General features: G+C 41.4%; 1 protein-coding gene across 2 annotated transcripts in view; it reads left to right on the top strand.

Moving 5' to 3' along the window:
- reln (reelin) overlaps positions 1 to 15,144 on the top strand; it is a 90,219-nt gene that overhangs the window by 34,351 nt on the left and 40,724 nt on the right. For both annotated transcript variants that reach the window (XM_086109449.1, XM_086109447.1), the window contains exons 3-4: positions 3,283 to 3,421; positions 13,883 to 13,953. In XM_086109449.1, coding sequence (XP_085965575.1) covers positions 3,283 to 3,421; positions 13,883 to 13,953 — 210 coding nt within the window. The remainder of the gene's footprint in view (positions 1 to 3,282; positions 3,422 to 13,882; positions 13,954 to 15,144) is intronic.

The raw sequence follows: 15,144 nt of genomic DNA, 5'->3' as shown, positions 1-15,144 counted from the left end.
GGAACGAAACAAACCGCTTTGATTGGTCATGATTGAAGGCGGCTGTGACCACTCCCACAGCGGCGCAGTTATGCCATGCAACACACACGAATCACACATTGACCTAGGTGGCCTTACAAACCCTGAAAACAAGTTAAATTTCATTTCCTAAGGTCAGCAAAAAGCCCTGAATGTTTTTCAACCCTTGCTTAAGCCTGAGTTTGGCAACAGGATTCATGTATTTCATTTTTTATTAATTTACTGAGAAACGTAGGAATGTAATCTTTCAATGTTGACAAAAGAGAGAAAAGCAATCCTCTGTTAGCATCTTTGTATGGGCCACACTTAAATGAGTAGTTTTGAGAAATGTTGAAGAAATCCAACATCAGTTGTTGAAATATGTTGCTTTGTTATTGAACAGAAGAGGAAATGAACAAGGGTATGGTCACAGGGGCTTAGCGTTTTTGTTTTATATTTGCATTTCACAGTGATGAAAGCGCCTGTGTCTCCTCCTTCGCTCACCCACCTGCGAAGAGCCAAGCGTGCCGGCTCTCCAAAGTGTATTGTCGAACTTAAACATTTGCTGTTTGGATTTCATTGAATACTAGTGATCTTTTCTCCCACTCTCTCCTCAACATGAAAGAGGGCGAGTTTGGTTATTTGCATTTTATGCCCGAGTGTATTTTTCCCAATGGGAAGAGACATTTTCTGAGTTGTCCTGGAGTGCGTTAGTACTCCTTTTCATCTTCACCTCAACTTCTCTGCAACCACTTATTTTCCTCTCCTTTCCAACGTGTCTCTCTGCGATGTGGGCATTGTTGGTGGGCATTTGTTGGAGAGCATTTGCCCAAAAATTCTCTCTGGATTGAACTCGACTTTTTTCTGGCTCGTAAGATCCCACGTTGGAGTTTTCTTTTTTGTTGTTGTTGTTTTCACAGGAGACAAATACTTCACATGTTCTCCTAGAACCCACACTTTGATGTTGTGCGTCAGCTTCTGTTGACTGTCGACTGCAATTGTGTTACTTTCCAAATAGGATTTGTGTTGAAAGCAAGTATTTTCTTCTATAGAGGTCTACAATTATTGCCTCGAGTGCACAGCCAGTTTAAAAGTAAGAAACATGCACTTGTGTTTCATTGTATGCTTCCCAGAGTGTTAAACACGTCACACTGAAGGGATCAACAATGCAAAGCCCTCAACAAAAGTGTTTGTGTTTTATTTTTTCCCTGAATGTATTCAAGAGTGACTTGTGGCCACACACTAAGGGCTTGTAACCAAGGCGATTATCTGTAAGTGTGAAATCTGTACACTGCAGTAGTGTCTTTGTTTGAGAAAAATGTTGCTTTGCCACATGCAGCATCACACACGTTATCACACGAACATTGTCGTAAGTCAAGTGGTTCTACGGGAGAAGCTTTTACGCCCACTTCTGCAGAACTGTCACCCTGTTGTCTCACTGCTCAAGCATGCTGCACATGCGTGTGAAAAGAAGTTATCGACAGTTACATGACATATCTGCCATCGGTTGGCACTAAATTCGAAATTTTGTGAGACTTTACATGTAAGGGATGTCATGACCCCGCTAAATGTTTGTGCCCGTTCAGAATTCCACAGCGATCCACTTGGTTGTCTTTACTTGTAGTTGGTAGTCTTTGCAGAGCAGTTTACAAGTTGGCGAACATTTGGCGAGCAAACGAATGAATGCAAAGGACACATACTCACGTGCAGGTGGCAGAGTTGAATTGGAAGATTTATAGTGCTGCCAACGTCGCATTATTTACATACGTAAACTGTGGGGTCAACGTTATTACAGGTGGCAACGGCTGGAATGATTTCCCTTGATGTCATTTGTTTTGAGTCGCGCGCACACACCATTTTGCATAATGTTTTGAACAGTGATATGCGGGATATGACGGTTTTGGCGTTATTAATCATTCCATGAGCATGATTATGTTCTCCGTGTGTTGAGTTACGACTGAGGGGTGCAGTGGGGAAGGGCCGAGATCATATGCACAGGCGATATAGCTCACAGTACATTTATAGTTGCAACAGACTTTTTTTTTTAACCGTCCTGTCGGCTGTGCGCGCATGCTGGCCTCCAAATGGCGACTTGGAGTTGGAGGAGGGTGATGAATTCCCAGAATTATCACACAATTATCTTTTGCATCTGAATATTTACCGCAGCTGTATATTTACCACGAGGCCCAGATACCTCTCTGCTGACACGACAGCCATCTCGTTTCAGTAAAATATTAACGCTCTCGAAATGTCTGCGTAGCTATTGATGAATCAGCCAGTACCGCGTCTTGGCCCTATGTGACATGAAGATTATGCACATGATGTAATTTCTCCGGTGCAATCAAGGGCAAACATGGATAAGAGCGATGGTTATGTCAGGTGGCACGGAACGGGAGAAAGGTTATGACACAATGAATGAGGAACGGACAAAGAAAGGTAGAGAAGGAAATATGGATTATCCGCAAGGGTGAATGAAAAAAAAATCAAATCAAATGTTGGCATACCAGAGGATGGAACAACATCACTCGGTGCAGGTCAAGCTAGACAATTTCCTCCTTGCTATGACATTATCACTTGTCTAATTCCACACAACTGTTGAAGTTGTACATTTCTTTATCATAAAAAAAAACCTTCGGTTGGAAGTTTATTGATGGCTTATACACACGATTTCTGCTCTATGCTTCTTACACATACAGCCAGAAAAGTCAACATAAGCAGACATTCTTCACACAGTGTCATCTTTGAAGTAACATAATGAGCGGTCTTAATTAACAGCAACTTCTCCCCCCCGCCCCCTCACATTCATGCTTCAGAGTCCCCGTCTGTCACTTCAGTTCATCAGTTTTCTTCTAAGGGCGGCAATGTGACCCCAGTTTGTACATTTGTACTGTTGGTCGAAACACGCTGTTGTTTTTCACTACCCTGTCTTGACGCATTAGAAATGTCATTGTTACGTAAATATTTTTCTGGAAAATAGTCCAGGGCCACACAACGAAACAATCACAATAAAATCAGTAAATACGGTGCTACGGTAGCTGAGCGTGCCTTCTTGTGCCAAATTATAATGTACTTTTACCCTGATACACAAACTACTGTAATTGATTGCGGCTTGTTAAATTTGCTTAATATTGGTTTGGGGCAATATCCAGCGATGGTGGCCTTAAAAGTTCAAAAGGCGTAATCCTGCCCTGGTGGCACAATCCAGGGCTACAGGTGCAAAGGTTTTGTTTTCGGTTGTGTTAAAACAGACAATCATTTGATCACCATCTTTGTGTGTTCTTCCAGGTGGGATGCCAGAGCATCAGTTTAGCGGCACCCAGTTTGTCTGCAGTGTGGTCGCTTCCCATGTGAGCCACCAGCCTTCAACCAGTTTCAGCTTTGTCTGGATTGCACCACCCCCTGGCACTGGCTGCGTCAACTTCTTGTGAGTCACTTTTTGTGTACTGTGTGCGTGTGTGTGTGTGTGTGTGTGTGTGTGTGTGTGTGTGTGTGTGTGTGTGTGTGTGTGTGTGTGTGTGTGTGTGTGTATGTTTTCAATGGCTGAAAGAGGTATAGCAAATGAATACCCAGGTTTGTTCAGACATGCGTATACCAACCAAGACATGCACACAGTACTATTCATCATTGCGATGTCTGGCCTTGTTTTGACCTAGCGGCTGTGGGAATACTTTATGAGCTGACAGAACGGGTGTTCTTCCCTCCGTTGGAGCAAAGACTGGATGCTAAGCAGGCTATGGAGTCAGCTGGAGGGCACTGGGCTACAAATGGCCACCTCTTATAATGTTATAAACAGGGAATCCCTGCCCAATCGTGAGTCATCATTGGCAGCTATATGCCAATTTTACTGTAGAGCAGCTATTTGCTAAAATTCCCGTATTTTATTTTATTTATATTCGATAAGCAATACTTTAATTGTTATCATATTCATTTTCACTTTTATTTCTGAAAGGTAAGACTAAGTGAATATTTCACTCTTTAGTGACAGAGGATGCTTTTGACTTCACTCTTCCACTAGATGTTCCTAATTTTGCTTTCAATGAAGCACCAAAGCTCTGAATTTGAAGCCTCAAAGCTTCATGAAACTTCACCCGCCCATCTCTACGGATCACAGTGTGATGACTCGAAGCAGAAGCTCCACCTTGTGTTCAATTACCCGCCATTATTGCAATGAGTATTCTTTGCGTCTTCTTTTATACCTTCGCTTCTTCTGGTATTTGGAGACTTCCTGTGGCTGTGCTACATCGCCGTTTCAGACTTACACATTATAGCCTTTCAACATCCTCAGCACCTTCTGGTGTTCACATACATTTCTTTAAATGAATGAGTGTTAATCAGATTTTTTTTAATGAACAATTTTGGCTCCATTTTCGTGTGGGCATGGCTTGAGAGAAAGAATTGACGAGACAACGAGGCACACCCTGACAAGACACGAGTAGCTAGAGGGAGCTGATTGCTTGCTACCAGGAATAGGGCTGACGAGAACAGGTGAAAATGAAAATCTAACAAGTACACATGAAAATAGGGCACAGGAGGTCATGACAGAGCATGAAACAGACAAAATTAAATCGACTCTTCGTGAACAAAAAGACATCGACATATAGGGCAGCATCCTCAGATCTCTGTTGCATTCTTTTTAACAATTAAATAATCTGAAAGCCAGTTATGTTTAATAATAACATTTATTTTAAAGATGATCAATAGCGTCATGAATGAGCTGGAGCCGATCCTCTGGGATTGTGGGCTTGGAGCGCCGTGCACCCTAAAATTGTTTGTCGGCCAATAGCGGAGTATCATATCATACTGTACAGTTAGTATATTTGCAATACTTTGTGTGTTCTTTTCATCATCATCATCAGATTTCTTGAATAGCATGTTTAGTCTCATATTGCTTTATTGCAAATGTGAGTGACATGTTATCTTTTGCCTTTGGTAGTCACACCAATACAAGTGGTCTTTTCCGTTCAGTAGGCGTGCTGTCAATTCAAGCCACATGCCTTTTTAGTCAGAAGCAATTAGCTAGTGCTGGAAACAAGTAGATTTAAAAAAATAGGACCAGTCAAGTGCTTCACGCAGAGTGCATTCTGTCAAATAATATAGAAGTACTCACTCAAATGAGAGAAATTTCACACAGATAAAAATTCAGTCACTTGATACACATCAACTGCTGTTTAATGTTTGAGCCTTCCTCAACGAGCACAATAAATGACTGCTTTTTTCTACTCCCCTCGGCGGGTGTCCTCTTAAAAAAAAAGGAAAACAAGCCAATTTCACTTCAGTGTTTCAGAAAAAAAAAACTGAATGAAGCATTCTGGCAGTAATCGCAAAAAGCCGAAATTAATGCACTTGTCTGACAGAGATTTTTATGGTCAGGCTGACGGAAAAAAAAAAAAAGCGGTGGACTTTGGTGTAGCCAAACAGATTTACTGGATTTCTCTCTCTGCCAGCAAACATATTTACTGTTGCACACGTCAGCTTATGAGGATGGTTGTATTTTTGTGTTGGTGTGCATTGTTTGCTGCGTGTCAGTATTTATGACAATGAAGTGATGTGTCGCCGCTGATGATGGAGGGCCACAACTGTGTCACGACAGGGGCCCCCCCACGGTTGACCTTATCAAAGTCAGTCAGTTGCACTCTAACTAACGCACGCACACGAGTTCCAATTCAGAGCCTCCATCTTCATGAATAATTGTCCCCCGCAGTGACGCCTCCCTGGTGTTCCCTCTTGGGAGGAATTCAACAGGTGACCTTGGCGGCTGCGTTGTAATTTTGTCGCTTTTTAGTTTTATTTGATATGTGGCAGCCTGATGACATGACACCTCTCTCAGGTGTAATGGCAACTTTAATCAAGCTTGAATTTGATAGTCAAGGGTGTGAGAAAATACAAGTGTCTCTGGCCATGTAGGGGTATTTTTTAAACAAGACATTTATTAGTAACTTGAGATACAAATTTAATTTGTTCTGTGATCACGCTTGCATCACAAAACAAATGGATCTCAAATCACTTTTTTCCTTTGAAATTAATGGAAATTAATTTCTTTTTTCTGTTCCATTGTTTTTTCCAAAAGGAAAAATAGCAATCTACGAAATGAGACTTTAAAAAAGATTGTTACAGCATAAATTCATATCATGTAAAGAATTTTCCAACTTTACAGTCATGATGAAGTCATTTTAGGACCTTCTGATGTACACGACTTGTGGGTGTCAGTATGATACAGTCACGGTGGCACAAACTAAGAAGAGTTTTACAACTACTCTAAGTGACTCAGGAAGTTGCAGTAATGATTGTCATTTTAAGCAGAGGATAAACAACATATGCCTCTGAGTTTTGTTTGTAATGTTTGGGTGAAATTAATGATAAATAAAAGGGTTTGTTTACTCCCATTCATTGCAACAGTGAACTTTGAACATCTGTTCAGACAAAATTGCTGTTTGACATCCTAGGATGAGAATGAGCTCAAATTGTTGAAAAAAAATAACAATTTAAAAAGTGGTGGTGGGTACCTCTGGATGTAACACAAATTACACTTGATCATGTCCTGCCCTTGCCGATAGCACTTGGTTTCTGATTGAGTGTCCACACAGCGTCCGTGAGTGTTTGAATTAAAGCCACAGACACCCAGCGTCCTTCAAAAAGGCCAAAGCCAGTCTGTCACTGCATTAAAATGTGACTGCGGCGCAGTTTTATAGCCGATATTGTGGGAAGGTTGGTGGCAGCACAGCGCTATGAGGAGCATGATGGACTGCATGGACGCAGATGGCCAAAAGAACTCATTTTCTACAGGGCTGTAATTTACCTACGGAAGGTAAGGGGAGGCCTTGGAGGAAAGGGGGGGAGATGAACAAGGTGTTCGTATACACAGAGATCAAAAACACAACTCACACTTCTGGAACTCAAACTACTTTTACAAGTCGGATGGATCTAGCACCTGATTTTAAATCCAGATGCCACCATTCTAATTTTTGTTGCATTTAGAGCGTGAGCACAAAGAAGTTGTAATCAATGTGTTTGTCCACGGTGGCGCAGTAAACACAACTGTGACCCACATTTGATTCTTTGTGCTCTGATGTGACAGTCCACGCCTCTTGATCACTTAGCGAATGCTTGGCTGCACACCTTTCAGGTAAAAATGCTTCATAGTTTCTTCTGTTGAATGCTGAGACATCTGCTGTGTCTCCTCCTTTCTGTGTGGCTTTATCCCGCAGCCAAATGATCAATTAATGTCTGTGTTCCTTTGGCCTTTCATTCAAGAGTTTTAACGTGTCAGTAATCTCCTCTATCTGCTGCCCCCATGAACACATGACAGGCTTGATAATAGACAGGTTCTGATTTCGTTCAAGGGTCAGAGTTCAGACCTCCAGCTGACAGCTGACCTATTGCACACTTAATTGCACCAGGTGATAGGCCTGTCATTGATTTCCTATATATGCTAATCAATAACCCAGTCCATATTAACAGGAAATGAGTCATTAAGGTCCTCCCCGCTTCATTAAAAGTCCTGGCCAGTGGCAATCTGACAAATCGACTGAAGATGATGTGGTAACAAACATGAGTGATGGTTTAAGGCAGGCATGTCCAGCTCCAGGCCTGTAGGGCCACTGTCCTGCCCGTTTTTCATCTCTCTGGTTGCAACACACCTGATTCATCAGCCAGCTCTGAAGCAGCATTAGAACGATCCTGATGATTTGAATCAGGTGTGTTGCTCCTGGGAGAGGCTGGAAAACAGGCAGGACAGCGGCCCTTGAGGACCGACTTTGGACACCCCTGGTTTAAGGGAATCACACGAAAGATGAAGAAAGTATGCAGGATGGTATGTAAATTGCATCATTTAAAAAAAAACATTCTCGAATATAGTCAACACCGACAGTAGATTTAGACATGTTCATACAGTGTATCATTGATGACAAAGTCTTTGTCATGCTTTAGGAATCAGTGTTATTTAAAAACAAAAAAGCCAAAGAAAAAAGCCATATTTTGACCTACTCTTTGAAATGTTTGAGTTTAGTGTGTGTGTAAACTCTACACAGGAAGGCCAGAACTGGAATCGAACCATGCACCTCTGCACTGTGAGGGCAGCATGCTAACCAATCGACCACCATGCTGCTTCTTTTGAACCCCCCCCCCCCCAAAAAAACACAGAGGATTATTTTTCTTTCAGTGTACTACAAATATTTCTACGGCGTTGTACCCGAAATATTCAGCAAATTCAGTTTTATGCGACCTCAGGGAACTTCTATTTTCCGAAGGGACTGACGCAAGACCCCAGTAATTGTTCATACACCTAAAACACACTCACATAGATCCAAGCATACTACACCTCAGTGTGGTGATCAATACTGTTGCAACGCGTCCTCATCTTATTCACACCGCATTACCGTCAAACAATCTCGCCATGGGGTCGCGTTCCCACCTGCTGGCAACTATGAATTCCAGATGAAAGAGAGTACGGAGATGGGGAATATGAACCCCCACTTCATTTTAAATGCAACAAAGTGACACATTCCACAGGGGGGAGGAATCAGCTCCACTTGAATTTTGTGTGAAATGATCCATTCTGGGATATGTTTCCCGCAAAATGGCTCCCCATTCTGAGTGACAAGATCGATAGTCACACGTTGCTGTTGTTGACCCGGCAGGGAATGGTTTTCTTTCCCCCCCACTTGTCTGAATCTGACCTCCAAGCAATGTGGGAAGGCGAAGGCTGAATCCTTCTTGATGTTTGTAGTATTTACCTTCACCTTTCCCCAATCGTGACAATTATTACCGTGACGGTAAGCTTGATGGTGCTTTTTGCGGCCTCCTTGGAGCTGTAACGCTCTAACACTCGTGTTAACAAGCAAGTAATGTGCAAAATAGCTCCCAAAGCCCTTCTTCTGATGAGCTCCATTACATTTACATGAGCTCAATTAATTTAGGGGCATAGGGACGAGAGGCCGAATTTGCACCTTCCCAACCATCGTGGTAATGATGAAATTACTGGAAATTCGCTAGAATTTTTAAGTGACTGAGCTGTTATTTCCTGAATAGAAGTAAGAAGTTTAAAATTAAAAGGGCTTTTAAAGAACAGAATTATACTCAACAGAATATGGGGTTTCCTAAAATATTATGCATATATGATTCAGCGAAATTATCAAGGTTTCACGTTGATGGTTTATTCACCCAAAAAATGTATTCAAAAACACATATTGATTTCATAAGCAATTTTGCAAAGATCCTGATTTAATTTTAATTGAATAGTGCCTAGTGTGTTGTGATTTTGTCTTTTGAAAACAAAATATTTGAGGGGAAGTCAAGTTAAAAAATATATACCCTATATTCTGCGCTGTCAAGTTTTGACAGCATGACTTTCTTTCCCATTTCAACTTGATTAGTTTATACACACCTCATGATGGACTTGGACAGACTTATATTAAATTAATGTAATGACACGACTCCAATGCAACACAATACCGTTTGGATCTAAGCCCCTCATATATGTCAGTTATACTCCATACACTGTAATTGGACCCCTTTGTTATGTTTCGGTGCCATAACCACAGCTGCTCCACAGCGTGAGAGAAAATACACGACACCAGTTCGGGTGTATGACTGTGTTTTGCTCGAGTGAGTCCAAATGCGCGCAGTTCTCATTTTAACTGCCGCAGCTCACAGTTTGGGGAATATCATTACGATGATGAATAACATTAAAGTAGACTTGTGATGAATGGAGGAAGGACAAGAGAAACGGTATTCGCATTACCCAAAATGTTCATTTCATCCCATTTGGATGCACATCTTTATGTTCTTGTAAAATGTTTACCTGCATGGGCAGCTTTAGAATAATCCCGCTGTAGTAGGCACAGTTAATGGATAGCGCGCACGTGTGTGTGTGTGTGTGTGTGTGTATGTTTGTGTGTAACTGGCAAAATGGTTCCTGGGGGATGCTTATGGCCGACAGCAACATGTAATCTTACATGGAAGACATGCTTCGTAATTACCCTCTCTCGGGTGCTCTTTGAGTGACAGGCTGTCCATCTGCATACAGTTTAAGCGCATACATGCCTTGGAGTCTGTGTGTGTGCGTGTGTGTGCTTCCATTAATTCACAGCTTTTATGTACGCTATATGTACCGTATTTGACAGCAGTCTATCGAAACCCGATCTGTTTTCTCTCAACAAATTGCAGACCTTCTCAGTCCTCCTTTGTTATCACTTTGCCCCTTACTAAATTCCGTGTTTCCTCTTTATCCTGTCTCCCTTTTCATCTCTGTGAATCTCCTTTAGTCTAATGAGCAAGGAGGATGACACTTATTTTCACAAGATGAATGATGCCCCCGTTTAAGGACGAAAAGGAAACATTTAGGCCACTAATAGCTTTTTTTCCTCCCTAGCCAAAGTCCAATTAACATTTAAATGTTCAATAGATGGTGTGTGTGCGCGCGCGTGTGTGTGTGTGTGTGTGTGTGTGTGTGTGTGTGTGTGTGTGTGTGTGTGTCTGTGTGTGTGTGTGTGTGTGTGTGTGATGAGGGACACACACCCAAGACGGTGAAGTGTGATTGCAGGGCAGACGCCAGTGTCACACTGAAACAATCACACCCATTTGGCGACGAAATGTACTCCCACTCGGAATCACTTTCATGAAACACATGAAATAAATTCCCTATTACAGTCTAATTAATCTAAATCGAAAAACTATGGTTGAGTATGGTTAAACTAGCCAGTGTTGGTCTTGTGCAAGGTAGGCAGAGCTGCATTGAATTTTGTTGGGTGCACAGATTAGCATGAACTTCTGACAATGGGTATTTACTTGATGACTCGAGTATTTGTGTGTGTGCTAATGCACACACACACACACACACACACACACACACAGAGTTTAGTGTAGTGCTTTCACAGTGACTGAACCCGTGTTTAGTACATTTTTAAGAGGCTTGTTCCTACTTTGTACATTGCAACCTACTGTCGGAAATGCATCATCTTTTATTCATAGATACCGAACTCAAATTAGTTCTCAACCAATTCTGAAATATGACTATAATTAAGTATGTTCTCCCCCGCCATACTCTGCACCAGCACAAGAGCTATTACTAAATAATGAGGGCTGTATTCATTATTCATGAGCCAAGACAAACGTAGCCATAAAAGGTCTGCACGCTGGGGCAGTTGTACATGTTGCAAAATTCCATGCAGAACATAAAAGGACGGTGAAAAACGAGCATTAACTAAGTTTAGCTGGATATCGATGATGCGTGACTGTTTCATTGCTTCGTAACCACAAATGGGACATTTTTCTCCCATGCCTCTGCAAAAAAAAAAAAAAAAAAAAAAGTAGCCCAAACCATGAAACAGCTGCCACTGGCGGTTGCAATCAAAGAAAGTCATCATAATAATTCTTAAAGCTACCGGTACATAAATGTAAGACTAAAATGCTTTCTTGATGTCAGATGGATAACTGAACATAATTTGAACTTTTCCATTGACACAAAAAAACAAGCAAAAGCACTGCTTTTGGAAAAGCTGCTCATTTGTGCTATTTTCTCTGGTTAGAGCAGGACTTCATGAGTCTACCAAATTACCTGTTTGATTTCTGCAAATAAATACAATACAATTCAATACATGCTGATTTATATAGCGCTTTCACAACAGCGGCAGCTGTAACAAAGCGCTTAACAAAACAGTTAACATAAAGTAAAATAAATAAACACAACACATAACATAAGTCAAGTCAAGTCAAGTCAACAGTATTTATAGAGCACTTTCAAACAGCCATCGCTGCATACAAAGTGCTGTACATGGAGCAATTTAACATGCACAATAAACAGTAAGACAAATCGGTAATAAAGGCGGTAGAAAGCACCAAACAGTAAAACCAAGAACAAATCTAAGTCATGCTGAGTCGAATGCCAAAGAATACAAGTGAGTTTTGAGGAGGGTTTTGAAGATGGGCAGCGAGGAGGCTTGCCGAATGTTTAGTGGGAGGTCATTCCAGAGAGAGGGACCAGCAACAGAAAAGGCTCGATCCCCTCTGAGCCTGAGTTTAGTTCTTGGTACTTCTAATAATGTCTGGTCCACAGACCTGAGGCGCCGGGCAGGTGTGTAGGGGCGGATGAGCTCAGAGAGGTAAGGTGGCGCGAGATTATTCAGAGATTTGAAAACAAATAAGAGGATCTTGAAAATAACTCTAAAATGAATGGGGAGCCAGTGAAGGGATGCCAGAGTAGGAGTTATGTGCTCCCTCTTACGAGTACCAGTCAAGAGGCGAGCGGCGGCATTCTGGACCAGCTGAAGGCGCTTAATGGAGGACTGGCTGACTCCAAAGTAAAGGGCATTGCAGTAATCGAGCCGGGATGTGACAAAGGCATGAATTACCGTCTCAAAGTGTTCATGAGAGAGGAGAGGTTTTATTTTGGCCAGTTGTCTAAGGTGAAAGAAGCTGGATTTAACAACGGCACCAATTTGCCGATCGAGTTTGAAATCACTGTCCAGTTTAAGGCCCAAGTTTGAGACTGTTGACTTAAGATAAGGAGACAGGGGGCCCAAGTCTACAGGATGGAATGTACAAGGGCCACTGGGACCAAACAATATCACCTCTGTCTTCTTTTCATTGAATCTCAAGAAATTTTGTGCCATCCAGGTTTTGATTTCTTCCAGACAGGATAGGAGTGGCCTCAATGAGAAGGCGTCTTTCTTGCTCAGTGGGACATAGATCTGGCAGTCATCTGCATAGCAGTGGAAGGGAATACCATGTTTCCTTAAGATGGAACCCAATGGGAGCAGATACAGCGAGAACAGCAGAGGCCCCAGAATTGAGCCCTGTGGAACACCACATGACAGGGGAGCAGTGCGTGACTCAGAGCAGCCAAGGCTGACACAGAAGGTTCTGTCAGCTAAATAAAACACAGACAGTATGGACAGCACTTCACATCAATTGTGACACATTCCAGAAGTTACACAATTCGAGTGGTTCAACTTTTGGCATTCAATGTTACTATGTCGCAAACATTTTACAATCTCTGTAACATTTTCAAGAAACATTGACTCACTGTTTTTCAAACAATCTGATTATCTCAGTTGCCATGTGTTTTTCTTTTCCGCTGTAGCCGTTCAAGTCCCGCATTTCTTCACGGTCTAACGGTTCGATAATTTTTTTTTAGATGTTTCTGCTGCAATCCTCGGGCGCTATGTGTGTCATTCAGTTGACGAGTTAAATCAATATATGCAACACAAGATTACAGTTTGTACAAGTTCACGTATTTGTAGGAGACTGTAGCAGCTGGCAAGTAAATGGTATGTATTCTTTCTTGGTTTGTTTTCATAAACTGAATACAAATCATTATTAAGTACTAAGCCATTCTTGTTTCATTGTTCTGGAAGAGGAGGTGTCAAAGCAGACCAGGAAAAACCTTTAAACGAGTTGTAATTATTAATGACTTTTGATGCTTTCGTGCGGAAAAACGCATATATGTAAAGAGATCTTTATAGCTTCATATTTATAAATAATGCACTTCATGTGCGTGCCGGGGGGAGTCTTATTGTATTCCACACATGCATCATATGTCCAGGACAATCAGCTTTCTTGATCATGCAACGATTCAGCAATGTAGTGCAGGGAATCTGACACGAGAAAATGTTTTATCCTCTGCACATATTTCTACCTCAGCACCACAAACACATTGCAATGATGTAATCATTAAGGATGTATGAAAGCACGTTTATATGAAATTGTGTTGCGATGTCAAACTGATTTGTTTTTTGTGTTTTCAACAATGAAAAAAAACTGACGAAAGGACGATTTACTTTTTTGTGGAATTTATGCTTGATGACTGCATAAATAAACATACTAGGTGATAACAAATTTTGTTCAAATTCAATTCATTCTTCTGATTTTTTTTCTCCCAAAATTTTAGAGCGACAGCCACACACCGAGGACAGATCCTGTTCAAGGATGCTCTGGCCCAGCAACTCTGTGAACAGGGAGGTGAGTACACACTGTACCCCCCCCCTCGCACACACACATATTAACACACCCACGCATATGGGGTCCAATATGATTTTTGAAGTGAAATGATTCATTTTTGTTGGATTCAGTGGGAATACGATTTTATCCAATATGGTACTCAAATTTGCAAATTTCCCTAGTGTGGGACGAATAAAGGTTATTTATATATATGTATTGATAGATATGTTAATACGTATAATTCAGTCCATTTACAATTTTAAAAATAAAAGCTGATTTACTACTCCACTGATATGTCAAAATAAAATCTGGAAATATTCACATATAATTATTATTATTATTATTCTTTTTTGTCAATGTAACGAACTATATGGACATGTATAATCCATCCAGAGGAATCGCTCCAAATGTCAAATTCTGTGTAAACAATGTGTCAATAACAAGTGCATTTATTTTCATCTTTGAGTCTTGTGAAAGCAGTCAGTCATATTGTTCCCCTTCTTGAGTACATATTGTTAAAGGGTATAAGGATTCCACTTCTTCATTCCAAAGGCACAGCATTACAGCGACACAGCTGAAGCTCAAGAATCCTAGAGGCGCTATATTGCCAGCTTAATTTCAGCTTATGCTCAAGTTAGCTTTTTAACCCTCTCCCTTGTTCTCCCTTGCTGTCAAGAGATTTCTACTTTGTGGCAGACACCGCGTATACGGTATCCACTTGCTGTGACAGCCTTAAGTAGCAATTGACAGACAGCACAGTCCAATTTCGCATGCTGAGTGAGTATAATCGCTTGTTTACAGGGAAGAACCCCTTTGCTTACTCGCAGGCTCCTCCTCACAGTGTAAATTTCAGAGGTGCAGTCATTTCACTCTTCATGCCTTTTTGGAGACAGGTTGGGGTGGGAAATGAAAGAAGATATTCTCTCAAGGACACGCCTATTGAAGTATTCCATCTTATGCGTGTTACCTCCTTGCCCGAGAGATCGAACACCTCACCACTATCTGCTCGCTGATTGTTTTATAATGCCCTAAAAGTCGTACAATTTGGAGGAATGTCGCCCCCACCCCCCCACAAAAAAAATCCTGGAAACATATACTCTATCTCTAAAGCCAAATAAAACTTCACAAAGCTTCCTATTCGATGCTATCGAAGTGACCAGGGGTTTCGATTTTTTGGAGACACGTCGTTCAGCCAATTTTTTTGCTTTGGCC

Source organism: Hippocampus guttulatus, chromosome 4 (genome assembly GCF_054856545.1).
Source record: "Hippocampus guttulatus isolate MCC_2025c chromosome 4, RoL_Hgut_1.0, whole genome shotgun sequence".
NCBI classification, from domain to species: Eukaryota; Metazoa; Chordata; class Actinopteri; order Syngnathiformes; family Syngnathidae; genus Hippocampus; species Hippocampus guttulatus.
The sequence above is the reverse complement of the archived record's forward strand: the minus strand, read 5'-3'. Positions and strand labels throughout refer to the sequence as shown.